The sequence below is a fragment of the Aptenodytes forsteri genome, unplaced genomic scaffold (assembly GCF_000699145.1).
Source record: "Aptenodytes forsteri isolate BGI_AS27 unplaced genomic scaffold, ASM69914v1 Scaffold511, whole genome shotgun sequence".
NCBI classification, from domain to species: Eukaryota; Metazoa; Chordata; class Aves; order Sphenisciformes; family Spheniscidae; genus Aptenodytes; species Aptenodytes forsteri.
The window spans coordinates 266,787-286,535 of record NW_008794707.1 but is presented as its reverse complement, the minus strand read 5'-3'; the positions used below and the strand labels follow the sequence as shown (position 1 = coordinate 286,535).

Below are 19,749 nucleotides of genomic sequence, written 5' to 3'. Positions count from 1 at the left end.
GCCTGCCAGGTTAAACCACAGCAACAGTAATTACCACATTTTAAAAATGGCAAAATACAGATGCAGAGCATACTGCTCAGAGCTATCAGGGAACACAGAGTTTTTACTTTATGGTCTCATATTTTAACGTCCAGACAATGGGGACCCTTAATTGAATTAATGAAAATATTTCTAGTCATATCAGTACAAAACTTACTTATAAAAAATAAAAGACGGAGTCTAAACTAAATTAACACCTTAAATTATTTTTTCCATGCTGAGGCTTATAGCCTAATTTTGAGTTAAGGAAGAAACATGATTGCCAAATCCAAATCTAAACACATATTCCACCTTTTCCCATAGTGCAGGAAGGTCAAATCCATTAATTTTATGTTGATGTTACTTAGCTGGTTTTAACACAGTTATGCAAAAGATGGGGTTTTCTTCTCTGTTTCAAGAGACAAGGCAATGCAAAACTCATACTGTGTGCCAAACTATCACTGATCCCTTCAACCCTGTTGAAGTTTCAAAGGAGCTGATTCAGAGTGGGGACACAGTGGAATCACAAACAGCACCCAAACCTTCCCTTCTGCCTCCTCTTACAGCTGGCAGGCTTTGAGGGCTGACAGGCCATGATCTTTCCCCAACACCCACATGATTTGCTACAGCTGAAAGACAAAATTGTTTAATAATAGCTCTTTAAAAAGGCAAAAAGTACTAGACATGCCTGAATTGTCATCATCATTACTTTCATCCAGACCATGAGACTTGGGTGACTCAACCCAAAGCCATGGAATGCCCCTAAGCCTGCACTGAGTTTTACGAGCATGGAGAACATTAACTTTCACACAGGCCATTTCTCCCTGTCTTTCCCGGGATTTCTGGTGTTCTGTCTCCAGCAGCTGCATGCAAGCCCTTCTCTGCTATTGCCATTCACGTATCTAAACCAGGCTCAATTAATACTTTTCAGCCAAAATCACTAACTCCAGTTCCACAGACAATTTGCTACCTAGAGCCCACTGGTGTGATAGAATTGGCTGAGACAGACTAAAGAGTATTGTCCTTTCATGAAAGTGTGAGTTACACCCTGATTATTAATACTAGAGGCTTGTTAGAAGCTGTCACAATAAGACGCCAGGTGCAATCTCCATTTCCACCCTGGTTCTGCAACCCTTAAGCATAATGAGTAACACTGACTCATGCAAACTCTTCCCATTGGAGTAGATTTTCCATAAAGATTTTTGATCCACTGTGTGGATGTTTCATGCACTGAAACTCCCTGCTTTTCATTGTTTTCAAGACAATACCTAGAGGTTTCACTCTCAAGGTGGATGCTGTTATATTAAAAAAAAAAATGTTATTTTAACAACTGCAGAGATACCTCAAAGCAAATGAAGTGGAAGATTTGCAAAAACCCTGCTGCCTCTTAAACAAAAACCTGTAGAAGAATACTTAGACACAAGGTTGTTAACAGACTTCTTGGTAAAACCACAGTCTACACTGTATGGCAACCAGGAAATGTTCGTGTGCTGTTCTCATGGGGATTTTCCTTTTCGGTTTGTGGTTCAAGATGATTGATAGGTCACCAGGATGTGATAAACTGGGGCTGAAAACAGGGACAGAACTGGGGTTTGATGGTGCAGATAGTTTTCATTCTCTGTTTGCTTTAATAGAATATAGTTTTTACATTTATTGTAAAAATTTTGTTCTAATTTTATTAAACAGATTTCAAGCTCTAGGCAGATATCCATGGGTAAAGGTTTCCTTATAATCACAGATTATTTAATCTGAACAGGAACAACCATTAGCTTAGCACTAATGTCTACATTTTGAATATTAGCACCTGCTTTAATGCATGCTAGTAATGAAGTAGAGAAAAGTGGCATGTTGGAGACAGATTAACATCTGTTTAAAAGAGACTCCTAGTAACTATGGTTCCTCTGCAGGCAAATCTAGAAATTGGGCCCTATGAGTCCTAAAATCTGAGGAGGTCTGGACAGTTCAGATCTCGGCTCTCAGTTCAGACCTATCTCCAGTTGATGTTTGTTTTTTTAAATGTTTCTCAGGAAAACTACTTCATGGCTAAATAAGTATGCATATTTTACTCCTGACTAGAGGAAATGCCCTCTGAATACAAAATTTCATATGGAATGGATTCATGAAACATTTCAGGATCCAAGACATTTTGTCAACAGATATACTAAGATAGCCCAAATACCGCCATTTTGACATCTGGGAGAAGTTGAATGTACAAAAATATAATTCAGTGATTACCCAAAACACTAAGATACAGACGGGCCTGGATGGCATTATTATTTGCTGAGTATTCCACCATTTCTTTAGAGGCTATCGGTAAAACCATTCACTAAAGCAATTCGCAGCCCAGAGAACTGTAACAGGATACAGAGGCTTCCACCTTTATGTCAGAAGTTGGACTAAAGTCCAGGTCAGTAGTGATGAAAACCACTGGATAGCTGTTTGCTAGGTTATGTAAAATGATTCATTAATCCCAGTCCCAGTCACTAATAGGCACGTGTCGACATCATTAAAACACACCTATACCTGAATGAATCCCTCAGGGATTGATGGGGAAGGGAAAACTGTGCTGGGAAAATTGGACTCCAAACTGGGATGACCACACACTGATCAAAATTTAGAAGTCAAATTCTGCAGGATCCAAGTGAGTTAAGCAAGCATGTGTTTATGAGGCTGCAGTCCTCTACCATCACAACAAAAAAGCACCAAGGATCAAGCAACATGTGGAGTCATTTAGTGTGGCTGGGTGATGTTTTTCTGTTCTCCCAGTTATGAGATTCTTGCTCTGCTAGCCACCATTCTCTATAGAAAGTAGAGAAACAAACCTGGAAATAAGCCACCTACAACATAATCAAGACTTCTCCAAATAGTGACAGTGAAAGTAAGTCTTTACAAATTCTTTGGAGTTGTCAGATGAAATACTTTCCTTGGGGTATTGCCAAGTTGTGAAACCTAAAATGATTTATAGGAAATACATTTCCAGATTTAGTGGGAATAAACCATATGTTCGGTTTTCAAAGTATCCCTTGTGGATAGCTAAATAAAGCAAAACAAGGGTTTTGTTTTTCAGTTTGAAACTGCCTTTCATTTTGAAACTTAATTAATTAGTTTGCACAAAATAAAATAAAACAATTTAAGAAAGTTAAGTTTAAATGTTTACATGGTTGCAATACAAATAGATGGTTTAAGGAACCCAGTCCAAAATTTCCATGTAGAATTTTTTAAAATTTCATATTTTCATTTCAGTTTGGCATAGGAAAATGTTCTAAGTCTTGAAAATTTTCATGGGAGGGAAAAAAAACATAGTTATAACCCTAATAGATTGCTGATATTCAGCGGGAAAAAAATTCTCTGCACACCTGCCTTTTTAAGGACAATAAAGTCCAGGAAAACACTTTAAAAGGAATTTACCTGCATGTTGCAAGGAGTGCCTGCTATAAATAGAGACAACATATTCTTAGTAGTTGGGTGTGGTGACAAGAAAGTGAAGATGTCTCTCCATAGATTCAAAGGTATAAAATCAGACCTTTCTTTGAAGTTGTGCCAAAGCTGGTCCTACTACCCAGTTGTATGTGAGTACCTAGTAATTCCGGATGAAAAGGCAAATAAGATAGTAGCTTCCTCACTCTCCTGTATGCTGTTAACTACATAAAAAGTCATGACACAGCCATGCTAACCCTGTGATACATGTGGGCTCAAGTGGATCTCTGAAATGAAAAGGAGAGATGTGGCTGGGGATATAGACAGTAGCCAGAGAGGGATACACTGCGGTAGGAGAATCTTCTTTCTCCACCAAACGTTAGTAAGTATTCCTTACATTTCTGTGTTACTTCAGTAAGTGCACACTAGAAACAGGATGTGGGACAAAGCTCAAGCTGTTGACTTCCTTCTAAATTGTTCTTCTTAACGAATCTGCCTACTGGCCACCAAAGTCATTGTCTCTGTATCTGTTCACCGATGGGCAAAAATCTTCAGTCTCTTAATCTGATAGCTTTCCTGGTTACTAATTTTAAAAAGTGGGGGTGGGGGTGGCACTATTAATGAATCAAACATTCATAGAGTCACTCAAAATGCAAGTAAGTACAAGAAATATGTTTCATTCCTCAGCAGTTGCTGCGGGAAGAAAAAAAGTCTGCTAATGCATCTTCCAAACATACTTTATGTGCTTGGCAACTGTTGCTCTAGTAAACATCCTGAGTGAGCCTATACAGTGTCATCACTTACGGTAAACTTCCTTGCTGCTGACATTAATACTATTCTTTCTGTAATAGTTTCACCCAATAGTGAGTTGAAAGTTTTCAGACTCCACTAGAACACGATACAGCTGTGCAGCACCTCAGTGGAAAAATTGCAGGCAGTGAAATCATAGTCCTGGAATTAGACAGTTATCAGATATGCCCCCCTCGAGATGATGAAAACATAATCATCATTGTCGATACTAGGAAAGCTTCAGGCTGTACAATGAATAGTCTAACCCCAAAGGCTGAGTAACAGGGACTGTGAAGCAAATCAGTTGGGATCAGTTCCATGCAATCCAGGTGAAGAAACATACATGAAACAAAGCTGGTGAATAATAGTTGGAGTCTGATTTTCATTGTTTGACTGAAAGCAAATCGTTTAGTCATTTGGGATAAAAGCAGGTAAGACACAGTGTTGCTCAGCAGACAGATCCCCAGCCTGGAGCTCAAAGCGCCTTATGCCTATTCCCTGCTCTGTCATTTACCTGCTGATATAACCTGGATAAGACAATTCATCTCTTTACCTCAGTTTGCAACTAACCTCCTTAATAAAGCAATTTTAGATTTATTGATAAAGAATGCTGTAAGAGCAAAGAACTACTACATTGTTATTTTATTGTGTTCTTACAGCTTTTACATTCAGGCTCCATCTAAGCTTTGACAAGTCACAGCAAATCTGATTTAAGTTCTGTGGTTATTTAGATAAGAAATTAATACAAAATCAGACCTATGATTAACAAGTCCAATTAAATGACAGATTTTGAATTTTAATTATTTGCAGTATGCTACTCAATAATAATACCAGGTGTGATTTGAAACTATTTTTCACTATATTGAAATTTTTAAATTATTTTTTGGTAAACAATTTTTAAACTAAAAAACTATGCTTTTTATATTTCCCCTGTTCCTCTGAGTTATACAGGAAAACCTCTAATAAGTATTCTCAACATTCTAAACTCATTTGTACAGTAAGTTCATTACGGAAAAGCAAGCAATGATCAAAACTGAAAAAGAGAAAAAAAGACATTGAATAAGAGTAGAACATATATTGACTTTAACAAGGCCACTTTGCAAGAAACCAGCAGAGAAAGGAACCCCAAGAATCTTTTTAAAAGCTCTGAAAGTCAGCCAGTTAAAACAAAGACAACATTAGTCTGGCAGACATACTAAAAAGAATCTGTCTCACAATGTAAGACATGTCAAAGGACAAACGACCCATGCAGACTTCCTAGTAACAAATAATGGCAGGAGAGGACTGCCCAAACAGGAGGCAAACTCAGCTTCCCCACAATGCAGATGAACTCATTCCCAGTTCCTTTCACAACACCTCTCCATTTTTTTTCAAATGTTTGGGAAAATTAAAATGAAACCCAATCTTTTTGTAGAAGTTGCTTGTACAAATTTACAAGGAGGTACCTTACAGAACAGTACAAAGTAGCACAATATTAAACACTTAAATCAGGGATCATAGTTGTTAATTTCATATTGATTAAAATATTGTCCAATAATCCATTGAATTTGGCCTGCTAGAAATCAAACTGGAGAACTGAAACCTCCCATGTAATGCATGATTTAATGACTCATACTAAATTCAGATTTCTTAGATTAAGAATATAGCTGTAACCTTTGTATGTAACTTTGCAGTTTTAAACATGGCTGAAACACTACTTTTGAATATTTGTGATTTTCACAAAAAAACGGAATAAAGTATAGTATCATTTGCATTCTGAAGGTCTCCAGAATATGGAAGAGTTCTAAGTCCTAATACATTACTGGATGAATGATAAGCAAATCAAAACAAAACACTGAAGAAGGTTACTTATTAGAATCAACGGTTAGCAAAAAGCAGCTGACTCACTTTGTGATGTTACACTGAAACTCTGCTTTCTTTCCACAGTGGGATTTTGAGTAACTTCTGCTAGCAGTGCTGTCTGGTCATTGTTATCCACAAGACCTTACAAATGGTGTGATTTGAAGAGATCAGAAATGCTGGATATGAAAGAGAAAGTAAAGAAACAATCTTGGAAGAAAGCGTTCTCTGAAGAACAGATCATGGAAGAAGTCTGAAGAGCTTAATTCACAGGAAATGATGAAAGATGAAATTTGCATATCCAGCTGTGTGTACAAGCTACTGCAGTTTCAGAGATGCAGAGTGGGTTGATCTCAATGTGTTCCTCTCCATAAAAACCCAAGAAGTACCCAGCCATAAGTACATTTTCAATAGAGGGATGGTAACCATGGTGCTCTTAGGAGCACTGGGGAACATACTACACACTACTGAAAAAAATAAAACTCACAAAATGCACATTTCATTTTCACTTGCTGAAGACCTTGAAATTTTACTCTGGAAATATTAGGACAGGCTAAGAGTGAAAAAAACCCAAACTTAAGAATTTCATTGGCAGAAAGACTTGGCTTGGGATCTGAAGTAAGTATGGTTCAAACAAAAAGCTACCTTTGGAAATGATCACTTTGTAAAAAACATGTAATGATTAACACAATCTACTTAATCAAATCTCATCTAGAATCTATAGAAATCAATGGGAAAGGTCTTACACTACCTTAAATCAGTGCAAGCTTCTGATGATGGAAGAGAACACTGTCACATCCACTACTCACTCTGTTTTTTCCCTAATACCAGAAGGGCAGGGATCCCGTAGCCTGTAATCAGAATGCCTAGGCCAGCCAGCAACTTCTACTGGAATTTTTGGTGGCAAAATGTTTCCATTTTCTGGACTCTGTATCACTCTATCCATCCATACACTACAGTTTCAAGAATCTTGAGATATATACTGAAAATACTGATTAGCAAGAAACTTTCCTAAGATGCATGCAGGTTATTTGTATCCCAAGCTAGATGTTCAGTTAAATTTCTTTAATAATTCTTACGGTCTTAGTTTTGAATCTTTTATAATTGGTTTAGTAAAAACGTATGTTTAATAACTAGAGTTTGCAATTAACATTAGTATGTACACAATGCTGTTGCTATCACAAATGTGGTGAGAATAATTATATGCCTTGGGTTTAATATATTTTTTCCTCTTTTTTTTATTTAAGTTTATTTAAACTTAACAATTCATGAGAGGCAGTGAAGATTCACCTGGATGGGGGAAGAATGGGAAAGAGGCATTGGCAGCATGGCCTCGATATTCTGTGAATTCAAATACTACATTAAATCCTACATATATTTAGGCAGTGGAGATATGTAAGGGCAATGCACTACTGTTTGCATGTAATCATCCTCAAATAGTGAAGCATCATTGTCTCCCTAAAGTGCTGGAATCACTGTGAAGCCAGTGATTTTTCTGTGATGCTCGTTGATACTAGTAATCTTCTATTTTAATGAGATATATAGGTGTATTTTACTAAAAGATCTAGAATTAAATCAATGTTTGAATGGCAAATGATACAGTGACAGACCTCAATTCAGGTACTGTGAGTTTCATAACATTGGAAAGCACCACGAAGTCAGATTCATTCTGAGCAAGAGTCAATTCAAATAGCAAATCAGGAATAAGCCATCTTAATAAATAGAAAATCCTACCTAGGTAGTAACTTATTATTAATAAAGCACCACAAGATTATTTTTTCCCCCAAGGAAATTACTTACATTCTTGTAGCAAAATTCATTGAGTCGTCTGTCAAGTACACTAGACAAAGCAAAGAAATGATCTTTTGTGACCCATTATTACCATGCGACAATGAGTATTAACAGCGAGCTATATACAGTACAAAAGATGGATTGTGACCAGTAAGCTTGTATCAGAGCTGAAAAGGAAAGCAAGCCAGTAAAGGACTCTGAAATCAGAAGTAAGAAGATCTCACCACGTACTTGCAAAAAATAAAAGCAAGAAGTTCTTTAAACAAAGCAGAGATCTCTCTTAGGAACAACAGAAGTAGCTGACACAGCGTGGAACCACTTTTCCAGATGATCTGCTGCCAGTCATTGTGTATAGATCCCATTTGTCTTTCTTGAACAGTCTGAAAGCGTGTCTTAAGACACACCTTACTATATCGATCCCTGAAACACTGCTAATTCCGCTGACTCTTAAAACTATTTGCTCTGGAAGGATGGGAGATATTGGGATATGTCCCAATATAGCAATCAATTCAAGATACCAAACCAGTAAGTTAAAAAGCAAAACACAGACTTACATTAGGACTTGAACATGTTGCTATGACTATCATTGTGGATATACCTGTATCATGTCAGGGATGGGAAAAAAGTGTTAATATGTTGCCTTGCAATTGCTGTGAGTCAACAGTAATATGATTGTGACTGGTGTTGAAGTGGCATGACCTGAGTGCTATGAGTATGAGTAATAAAGTCAGATAAAGTATTTGACTGATACTGTTAATAAATTCAGTGCAGGTCTGCAAACAAGGGGTTGTAAGAGTGTTTCAAAAATTAGGAAAATACTTAGCTCTTGCTCGTAAAGAGTATTTTCTCACATGGATTGTCCAGCTGAAGTAAGGATTGCATAGCCAGGCAAAATGATGGATTACCAAACAGTAACTGAAGAGAGTTTCCTGTTTTTAAGATAACAGCTTTCTAGAGAATGCTCCAGTCCTCTGTACTCTTGTTCACTTCTGCACCAGTAGAAGAATGTTTGCGCAAGGACTTTTTCCTTATGAATAATAATAATAATGCTTATTTCAGCTGAAATAGCCCTGTATGTGAAATCATAGCTGCTTTCTGAAATTCAAACAAAAGAGGCACTAATCTTGTTGATAGAACACGAGGCTGGGACTTAGGAGAAAATGTTCTGTTTACAGCTATGTTGCTGGGTTACTTATTTTGCTTTCTCTGTTTCCCTACCTGTGAGGTGGGGATAAAATCACTGACTTCCAAAGGGCTACAAAAAAACATAGTTATTTTTGTCTGCTATCAGCATATTTGTCAGTTCACTTCTTTCTCACTAACTGGGATCATCTTTACTCTGTTAAATAACACTATATCTAGACTTGAAATTTTAAGTTCTACGGTAATTTAAACACATTCAGCCTGATTCCAACTGTGTTGAATGTGTTGATGAAACACACCAGATAAGACAGTAACCCCCTCTAGACCAAATGTTGTAATATTTATGTGAACTCCATGTAACGCAAGAAAAAGAAACACTACACAGAACAAAATTTCATCAGAGACACCACCTGTTTCCGAGAGAAAGCGTAAGAAGTTAAATCTCAAGAATTCAAGTTCTTCTTCTACAGTACTTGGAAGAATCGAGCAGATGACAAGTGGAAGGAATACATCTCAGACATATGTTGATGTCAAAATGTTCAAATGTTTAAGGTGCTGTAGGATATATCGAGGAGAGACCACTGCATTTTGTTACTAATTCCCACCTTGAGCTTTGAAGATGCGGATGTTATCAACAAACACTCTTGTAGGTTATTAATGCATATCACCCTTGCTGGGCCCAAGACTTTCAATGCTGTGGCTATGCTATATTTTTTATATGGGATTGTGACAATATAGAAGCAATTGAAGAATATTACATTGCCCATATTTTATTTTGAAGGGTAATCTCATCAGGTAGAGAGTTTTTTTAACTTCTCCTCCTCTGCTCAGCAAAGGAAATTAATTAAAGAATTCATTCATTTGCAAATACAAAATTTTGGATAGAAATTCCACTGATCATTAAGGGCACTGTTGCAACATTTCACCAGTCTTGCATTGTTCTGTATGTAACATATTGTGTACTCTACACTAATTTACCATAGGGCTGGCCCCCACTGGCATGTATATAAATAATAGGAGTTGTTAGGAAACAGAAGAAGAAAAAAGATCTCCAGCTCCAGAAAGAAACACAAACTACTTGTTATATAAACTACCTGGATAAAAATATACTCTCAGCAAAGCGTTAACAGAAAACAAATTTGGATTCAGTCATTGGTCTTAATAATCTCCAAGTCACAGGATATGCCTCCTCCTGGAAAACTGGATGATCAGGCTTTTCTCTAATCCACATGAACCCACAGAGACAGAAAATGCTGTCTAGCACTTATGCCTAGATATGCTGTGAAAAAACTGAATAACTGTGCTGGTCTTACCCTTCCATGATGCTCTAAGATTGCCACTGCTTCAGTGTTTTAAAAGCCAGTTAATGCTGTGCTCTGTTCAGCATGAACACAAACTATATCACTGCTAGATAACGTGTGAGACTTGGCAGGTCAAGATGTTGAGAAAATAAAGCAAAACTACTGCAATCTTTTCCCTCCGAACAAGCAGCCAGGAAATACAGCCATAAGAAAAAGAATGAATAGGACTGATCTAATGGAAATGTCAGGAGACACAAAAATCATCATACACACTCTGAGAAGAGCTCTGCAACATTTTACACCACAACAGCGAGCAAATGGATACAGGGTTTTCTAAGGCAAGCCACAAAAGCATGAAAGAAACTTCTCTCTAGGCAGTCACCATGGGAAGGTGTCTCACATGCTCACAATGTCTGCCTGTTACAGCTTTTAATACAAGAATTGTGAATTGGATAGCTGCCTGTCTAAAACCTTAGCTGTGCCCATTCAGTGATGAACTGGAGCCACCAAGTATCTATTCTCTGTAGGCTATAAAATGATTTTGTTACCTTCTGGAAAAGAGGAGCTTAAGAGTTTAGAGCTCAATATGAGATTTCAAGAAAAGTATTTTTATTTTCTGTGCTAGAAGAGTTTTTGCTCCTCCCAAGAAGGCAAAGTGACTCTTGCTAGTGCAATATGAGTGGTATTTTGTTAATACCGATCTTCTGAAGACACTGGATGCTCCTGCCCTATTAGCCTGATGTTGAACACAATGACAGTGAGTCAGACTTGCCAGCACAGTAGGCCGAAATCAAAAGAAAATCATAAAAAATATAAGAGAATTTTCTTGTCACTTGAGTCTTCTCTGAGGCCTGTCTCTTTGGAAAAAGAACTTGGCCTCTACATTTCAGTTTGCCTTGAGAATGACTAAGCTGCTAAGCAGAAATTTTACTGGATCAGATGGATATAACCTTCTATCACAGACACAGGCTGACAAGAGTCTATCAGATTTATTGGACTGCTTCAGCCAGATGTCTCAGAGAGACAGAGATGGATTAGTGGGGAAAACAGTAAATAGGTGCGAGAAACAGAAAAAGTTGTTCGAAAGAAGATGTAGACATTTAAAAGATCTACCTGGGTACCACCTGGATACACATAGTTGCTGCACAGTGACACTCAAACTTCTCTGGACTTGTAATGTTCTGGCCACATGGCCTTCCAGCATTGTGACCAGATGGCCCACCTTTGGGTTAGAGACAGTGGGTCTGTTCTTGGCTCCTGCTCTGACTTGCTGGGTCATTTTAGGCTTTCGGCACTTGGCTTTCCCAGAGTATCAAGCCTTTATGTACAAATACCTCCAAGATCTCAAGAAGATAGCTGATAGTTATCACTAGGAAGTATTGCTTCAAACAGGAGAGAAACTTGACTAAATTTAAGACATTAAGTTAATTATTAAATCAATTTTAAAGTTCTTGAACCTAAAGAAGTGTTAAGTTTGACAGTAGGACAAAAGATTTAAGTCAGTTCTCATTTGCCAAACAGCTTCAAACATCCCTAAAAAGATAGGTCTTGAATAAGAACTTTTTAAGAAAACTATGCTTCGCATTCGCTGTTGTCTAACAGGAACCAAGTGCTATTGAACTGAAAATAGCTACCAGTCTTCAGTGTGTGTATAGATAGCACACACAGAAGTAAACAGGATAAAACTGTCACAGCAACAAAGAAAAGTTTTATCTGATTTTTATAGCCTTGCTACTGGAGAAATTGATTTGAACAGAATACGTTATTTCACTTCCATGTTCTAAATGTTCCTATATGTTGAATTTATGCATAAACAATATATAGGAATAGAGAACAAAACCCTACATTTATAAATATGAAGACTCATTAGCAAAAGAGGCTTTTTTTCTACACTTACATGCCTGCGTGAATGATGGAAAAGGGAAAGAACATGTAAATTAATGGAGGACACCTCATCAAGCAGGAGGAGGAAGAATAGGGAAGTGAGTGAAAGCAAAACATTAAGATGAGTTCAGGCCCCACCCTCAGTGTCTTCAATATTAATGAATCCATGTTTCTTTATAATTGGCAAATACTACTTTCCCTTGAACCTGCCCAGTTAACTATTCTATATTCCTCGTGCAGAAGCTTCACCCAGAGCACCGTGATGGACTTGGGAAGACCTGGCTGCCCCTAGCAGTGTTGTACTGTATTACTGCCTTTGTCTTCTCATTCCACAATAGGGATACTCCATCTTATCTGTAAGATGTGCATTGGCTGATGGCAAAGAGTAGGTAAACGACTAATCACTACCATCACAATCATTCCTACAGCACTATTGAACTCTTGCATTTACATGCTGTAGAAAGAGCAGCTGCCAGCTTGCTTAGTCTGTTTTGAGTGAGCATGTGGGCTCTGCCTGCTCTCTGAAAATGGCTGCAGTCATGCTGCTCTGGCAAGCGTGATACCAATCCCTTGCTGATAAGCTTCCCTGGCAGCAAGGTATGTTCCCTCAGAGAGCCTGCCAACTTAAGGTTGGCGTTTGACTTTCAGACCCCGATTTGGATAGCAGCTTGGTTGCTGCCTGGCCACAGCTCGCTCACATCTGCCCACAGGGTCCTGGGTGTCATAGACCATATGCTGAGCTCCAGTTAACCTTTCACTTCTGTATGGGAATGCTGCAAGAAACTATTCGTTACATCTACCCACACATACCACACCCTGCTTCTTTACAGACACCTATCCATTAACAAAAATAACAATAAAAAAGCCCCCTAGGGAAATATACTTCTGAGAACCTGTTTTGCTAACATGCTGCCACTGTGAGACATATATAATCAACAAAAGCTATGTCACAGGAAATTTTTTTACTATTATACATTCTGTCAGGGGCAGCTTCTTATTTATGAAAGCACATATTTAGTAAAACAGACATTAACTGTGTAGTTGATGATCGCTGGCTAATGCCCTTTTCCTAGGCAGCTGTCAGCCTGTACTGTACCCTAGCAATCTCTTTTATAACCATCTCGCATTGCTTTTGGAACCATATCATTAGCAGAAACAGAGACAGAATTTTTACCACGGCTGCTGGTTGTCTGATATTTTTTTCTTTCTTTTTTTTTTTTGCAAAGACACAACGCAGTCTCTTAGAGCTTCCAGCTACTGAGCCTAGCTCAGTCATCAATAGAAGGAAAGAAAAAAGTGAAGCAATGTAGTTTTCAAAATGCAAATGTAAGTAAAATTTAGGTCTTCTCTGTGATTTTTACTTTGAATTGGTGTGGTTGCTTGAGCTTCCATGTTAGTAATTGCTAAAATTGTAGATTATTCTTCAACTCCTTTCTGTCTTCTTTTTTTTTCTGTTTCACAATGTGAGGGTTCAAGGTTATTGTACTGAAATAAGATTGCTGCATTATATAATGCAGCCAGTGTTGTCATGTAGAGGAACTGGAAAGTCCCAAAGCCAGTGCGTACAAAAGAGAGTTCAATTATGTTCTTAACTGTAGGCACAGACTCCAAAAATGACTGCAGGTTTCGTTAGGCAGGAAACAGTCACTGAGGTTTGAACTTTAAATCGCCATTAGCTGAACTTTCAGTCTGACTGAAAAGATTCTCCATGGAAAACCCCTCTTTCTCTCAGCTGCCATTTCACATTACTGCCTGCAAACTAATTCATATGACGAGCTGCTCTGTTGTCCGCTGGGTAGGGTCAGCTCCGGCAGCCGCAGCAAGGGAGGAAAATCACAGCCAGCTGCTACTGATATTACTGCCGATGCCACTGTAGGGAGGCCTGTGATTTGGCGGGGAGGAAACTGATAAATATTCAGGACTGACACAATCCTCTCTGCCACCAGTATTAGCAGCAGCCATAATGGTCACTGATAATTACAGTGTCTGATGGCTTTGAAATTATTACTACCTCCCTGGGAGTGAGAGACAGCTGCGTGTTAACAGCTGATCAACCTCTGGTCTAGTCTGGAAAATGACTAGCAGCTACACCAAACTGGCTTCACGCCTATAGCTGTTGATCACCCATGGAGAACAGTCCAAACCACCAGATATACCACAAAGAAACCCTTACGGGTAAAGGCAAAGAACAAAATAGACTGTGGATGTGGGTTTTACTTGGTAGCAACCATGATCTATGTCTCAGAGATGTGTTGTGACAAACCCAACCTCTGTCGTGCTCCTCTCGCTTTGATGGACTTCAATTGGAAGTTTGAATTTCTCTAGTCTAAGAATTCAATTTAGTGCTGAAAAATGAAATTTGATAAAGCATGCTCTCAGTTACCAGCTGATGCAAAAATAACATGCGTTTTGAACACTGTGAATTGTTCCAGTACAATGTTGTAGTTTTCGAAGTAGGGAAGATTACTGTGGTGGGTCATGTTTGTTTCATGATTATCCTCTCTGTGAAGTTACAGTTCACAGGTAACTACGTACATTTAGCCTTGGTCCTGGAAAAAGCAATTTTAGAGGAGAGTTTGGCAGAACACCTTCCCTCGCTCTCTCACATAGGGTTCTCTTTTTTAAAAAAATAATCAATGTTTTGTAAATAACAGAATACATGTCATATGAGGTTGAGAATTATCATCTTCTATCTTGAGTGTATTTTCAAACACTTATCCATTAATGCAGGAACAGAAACGTGAGGCAAGAAAACCAGAAAGCAAATGGAGAAGCCTTCTTACAGCACCTCTGGAATTCTGAAAAACTCTTAAGTTCTTGGGCTGACTTATTCCCTCCTTATACAAGAAGCCCTACATAATTTTTCCCTGCTTCTCTATAATGTATTCCACTACCAGTCAACTACATTCAGAACTAAAATTATCCTTTTATCAAAGAAGAAATAGAGTTACCAGAGGTCTTCTACTCCCTCTTCTTACCCAATAGCACAATCACCAATACCCAAACTGGTAATAAACAATAAATAAACACTTTCAAGGTGTTTATCTAGTCTGTCCTTATCTAATCTGTCCTTAAAAACAATGTCTCTTAGCAACCTATTTTCAAACCTAATTACTGCTGCTGTCTAGCCACTCCCTCTAAATACCATCTATTCTCTGGCAAGAACATTGCCATCTTGCATTGTTTGCCCTTTGCTTTTTAATTAACCCATATCCCACAGAGCTCACCAGAGCTTTTTCCTCCACCATGTCAGCAATGCAGTTTTTACTTTTTCTAACTTTTCACATATCTATAGGCTTCACTCCTATTATATATTAACTTGATTGCTGCTGCTATCTTTTTTTATTCCTCACTTATTTTCCCCTGTTCCTGACAGTTGCTATCCAAATTAATGGAGATGTCTGCAGAGGTTTACACTATGTTCTTGCTTGGATACACTTCACATTTCTTCTCTAGCTTAAATTCTTCGAGACTTCATGCTGTCTATATAACTAATTTTAGTTCCTTCCTGCAATCCACCATGCTCCTTGCCATACAACCAAACATCCCTTTGAGATCAACATTTTTCCTCACTATATTTTCGTGCTCTCTTCCATAAGTTCTTTCATTTGAACTGGCAGTTGTCCTTCAATGAAAGCATTTTTTTTACCCCTTCATGAAATTCTTGAGAACCCATCTTTTCTACAAGTATTTTAGCAGCGAGCTCATGATTCTCTCTGCTGTTTATACCTGTCTATCAGCATCTCTGGACATCTCATCCTGCTGGCACATTCTTGCTACAGTAGAATCTCATGCATGTTTAGGTGCTATATGAATAACTGCAATATTAATACTGTCTTCAAGTCCTGGCCTATAAAAGTAATGGAAACTGTTCTGGAAAGAAAGACACACCAGGTATGGGGGAACATTTCATTTAACCTTGGCTAGAGCTACCAGTGGTTTTAAAAGCATTTAGTTTAAAAAGTTCTTCCTCAATCGTTTGATGCTATCTTTCCTCATTAAGCCTTTCTCTGACTTCCTGTTTTCAAGGTAATGGTTCTGCATTGTGGTGAACACCAGTAACTAAAGAATCAACAAACATTTCTCCAAAGACTGCATGACAATCCTCTGCCATGGTTTGTTGGCTCTGTGTTTGAGAGTATTTCAATGGCAGGTATATAACCTATCCATTAAACAATAATGGAAGTTCAAGTGAACTTTAATAAAGTCTAGTTACTTTGCAGTTTTGGGAAAATAGTGAAGATACACACTGTAAGGACTAAGTGAAAATAAACTAGCACAAAGAGCTTCTTCAAACTGCTTTATTTACAAATTTACATTATGGATATATAAGCTAAGAGGCAGGCAGGTCCCTTCCTTTGTGACTGACTTGATAGCTATAGTAGCCCTGTCTCAGAGCCTTACCTCGTACTGAGGCTCTGGCAACCCCTCTAGTGCTAATAGCTAAGCTCCTCCCTCCCACTGGTGGACTCATTCTCCCTCTTTTCATTTCATCTTTACTACTACTTCTATTCCAGCTTCTTCCAGTTTGGGGGTCAAAATTCTAGGATTTGCTTTGTGTTAATCAAGGAAAACTTTGAAAGAAATATTTTTACAAGTATATAATGCTCACAGGGGAAAATCTCCCCCAGAATCATCATTAACCAAGATGTCAGCTTCTATATCCTTCTGGATTCAGACTCCTTAGACAGCAAAAGTCACATCAATACCATGAGTACACCTCGCTCACATGTCAGTGACAGTATGGTCACAACAGCACAGAACTCAGGATGAATAAATTTTTCAGCTTCTCTCTATATCTCATCTTTCCTTTAGTAATCATGTTAACAGTAATCCCAGGTCCTTTCTAATTTTGCCAAATTCTGTACTAAAAGAATCAAAATTCCAATTCAAGAGCAGATCTGAATTTTGTCCTCAAGCAAGGTGTTTCCTAACAGCAATGGCCACTACTCTATGATACGCAGCAAAATCACTGGTTTAAAAAGGAAAATAAAACCACCATCAACTGCTGTTTTGAAGTCATTACTGACTACAAAGTCATGCTGGAATGTACTGCATAGCAGCTAAAATATATTGTAGCTATAGTCTAATACCTTGCTAAGCCATTAAAGAAACTTCCCTGTGGGGCATATGTGAAGTTTGACATACTTTTTGTAAGTACGCTGAAGACTAGGTGATGGGGTTTTCTGCTATGTCTCACTGTAAAAATGCATTACTCCCATGCAGAGTCAGTGCAGACCCTGCTTCTTTAGGACACTCCTGGCAGCTCATAAAACGAGAAATCAGTTGAGCAGGCGGTAACCAAATAATTATAATACTTATACAGCATGCAGACTTGGACCAAGTCAAGGTTTTAAACACATCTCAGACATACTTTATTTGCCTACAGTACTCCTGCCCTTTCTCTAAGGGCTTTATCCATATACCTGATTTTAGCAAGAGCATTTTGGTACAACAGACAGACAATTTTAGAAAGAAAAGCAATGAGGGTTCTTCAGCTATCACAGATGCCCTGGGAACTGTTCACTCTGACACACCCATTCACAGCCCAGCAGCACTGCAACCATTACAGAAGTATCCACTGCTGCTCAAACAAATGAGATATATAATTATTATATACACACACAGCCCTTGGGTGACAATGGCCATGAAAAATGTATATTGTTAGACTCCTGGAACTGATGAGTAGAAAAATAATGTAGAAGCATAATTGTTATCCCTAACCACAAAATGCCTCGAGGCAGTTGCTGTCACAGTGAGAGTCTGTTAAAAGCATGGACATTTCCGTCAAACATGGTTGAGCCTGCATCATGAGACATTTCAAAAGCATTTTGCCATTTTGGACATAAAATTTACATTTTTTTCCTCTGTATTAACATTTCATTTAAAAATACAAATATTTGAAGCAGATAACCAAACTACAGAAAGTTAATTGATAAACAACTGAATTTTGTGGTCACTTCTAACCCCCTTTGTTCCAAAATCTCATCTGTCAACCCCAAAGAAACCTTAGGAAGTCAGAAACAAGCATGCTTGGCATAAAAGCTCTCCAAATCTCAGTCACAGATCACTGCAGTTTTGCTTCTGTTTAGCAAGGCTGTGTCCAAATGCAGTATGAATTAGCTGTTAGTTCAGCCCAGGTAAACTCAAGAATGCAGTTGTTGTATGCTGGGGGAGCTCCATCTCCACCCCCCAATCACCCCTCTTTTCTCTACTGTCTGAAACGGAGCTGGGAGAGCAAACTAAGTACGTAACAGCAGTCACATTGTTGAACAGAGCTTTACCAGAGCTATTCTATATTCCCTAATGTACTTCTGTTCTTAGTTTAAATTTAACTTTAATGACCTACAATGCACTTTTTATGGATCTGGAATTGCCCTTTACAAGCAATACACAGCTTTCCGTGATTGTACAGACCAGCACAGCTGAGGTTACAGTTCTAAAGCATCTCTTGATAACTCTTAGAAATAATAAAACTTTATATAAAGATAGACACGAGAGCTGTTAGCTCTCTAGCAGAAGAGCTCTTGCTGTCTGAAGCATAAACTTGTTAGCAACCGTAGTGTTTTCATTCATTAAAAACTTACGTGTTTCTGTTAGACAAAGCTTCAGCAAACATAATCCAAAAGTTGCCCATAAGGAGAAGTTGGCCATTGTTTCCTCGGAACTGTTTTACAAAAAACAGAGATCCTTGCAAGCTGCAGAAAGAAGAAAAGCCCCGACGGTTGTTAAGCCTGCAGTCAATGAGTCTGAACTTTGCTGCACTTTTTATTCTGATTCAAAGGAACTGAAGTAATGACATAACTGGGAGGGGGAGCTCCATCAAAAGTCACACCCATATTGCAACAAAAGTTACCCAGCAGTGAAAGAAGGGGAGTGGGAGGGGAGCTAGTACTGACTAAGCAGCCACACTCGAGTTTTAAAGAGGCACTAAACCTCCTCTTCTTACACAAGTACAGTCTAAAGTTATACTTATTGCGCTTGCAGGAAAATTTGTGTAATCTCTTGTGAGTTAGCTCAGAAAGGCACTGTTTGTTATAAGCTTCCCCTCCTGCATTTTAAAATCTCCTCATTATTGCAAACCAGGTGAACATAAAGCACTAGAGTTTCTGAACCCCAGCAAAGCATCTACAACTGCCTGGATGTTTTCCCAAAATATTTTGCTTATTTTGTCCCATCTCACCGTTTTCTCTTTTTGCAGTTCAATTTAGAGCAAGCAAAATGCCTGCTCTGCAATGAACCTTTCTAAAATGTTTCTATTTGTCCCTGGAGGATAACCTCATGCAGAAGGTAAGTCGAGGTGGTTCAGTCTCCCACAGCTCATTTGACCTTTGGCTTCTCTGCATAGGCTGCTCCAACAAAAGTGGTAACTAATGCCAGTGCCAGCAGTGATACTGAGGACTAAGGTTGATATTTTATTGTATTGATGGTATGAGGTACGGAAGGAATTATTCCTCCTATTTCAAACTCGCAAAGCAGAGAAACAGGATGAGAACGTATGACAGTCTTTGACATTCAGACAAGGTCTCAGTTCCTGAGGTACATATGTTCATTGCAGTGTGGGGTT

At 38.4% G+C, this 19,749-nt stretch overlaps 1 protein-coding gene across 1 annotated transcript in view; it reads right to left on the bottom strand.

Moving 5' to 3' along the window:
• CD44 (CD44 molecule (Indian blood group)) overlaps positions 1 to 18,918 on the bottom strand; it is a 57,884-nt gene extending 38,966 nt beyond the window's left edge. The window contains exon 1 of the mRNA XM_009273662.2: positions 18,770 to 18,918. Coding sequence (XP_009271937.1) covers positions 18,770 to 18,836 — 67 coding nt within the window. The 5' untranslated portion in view covers positions 18,837 to 18,918. The remainder of the gene's footprint in view (positions 1 to 18,769) is intronic.
• Between the last annotated feature and the right edge of the window lie 831 nt (positions 18,919 to 19,749).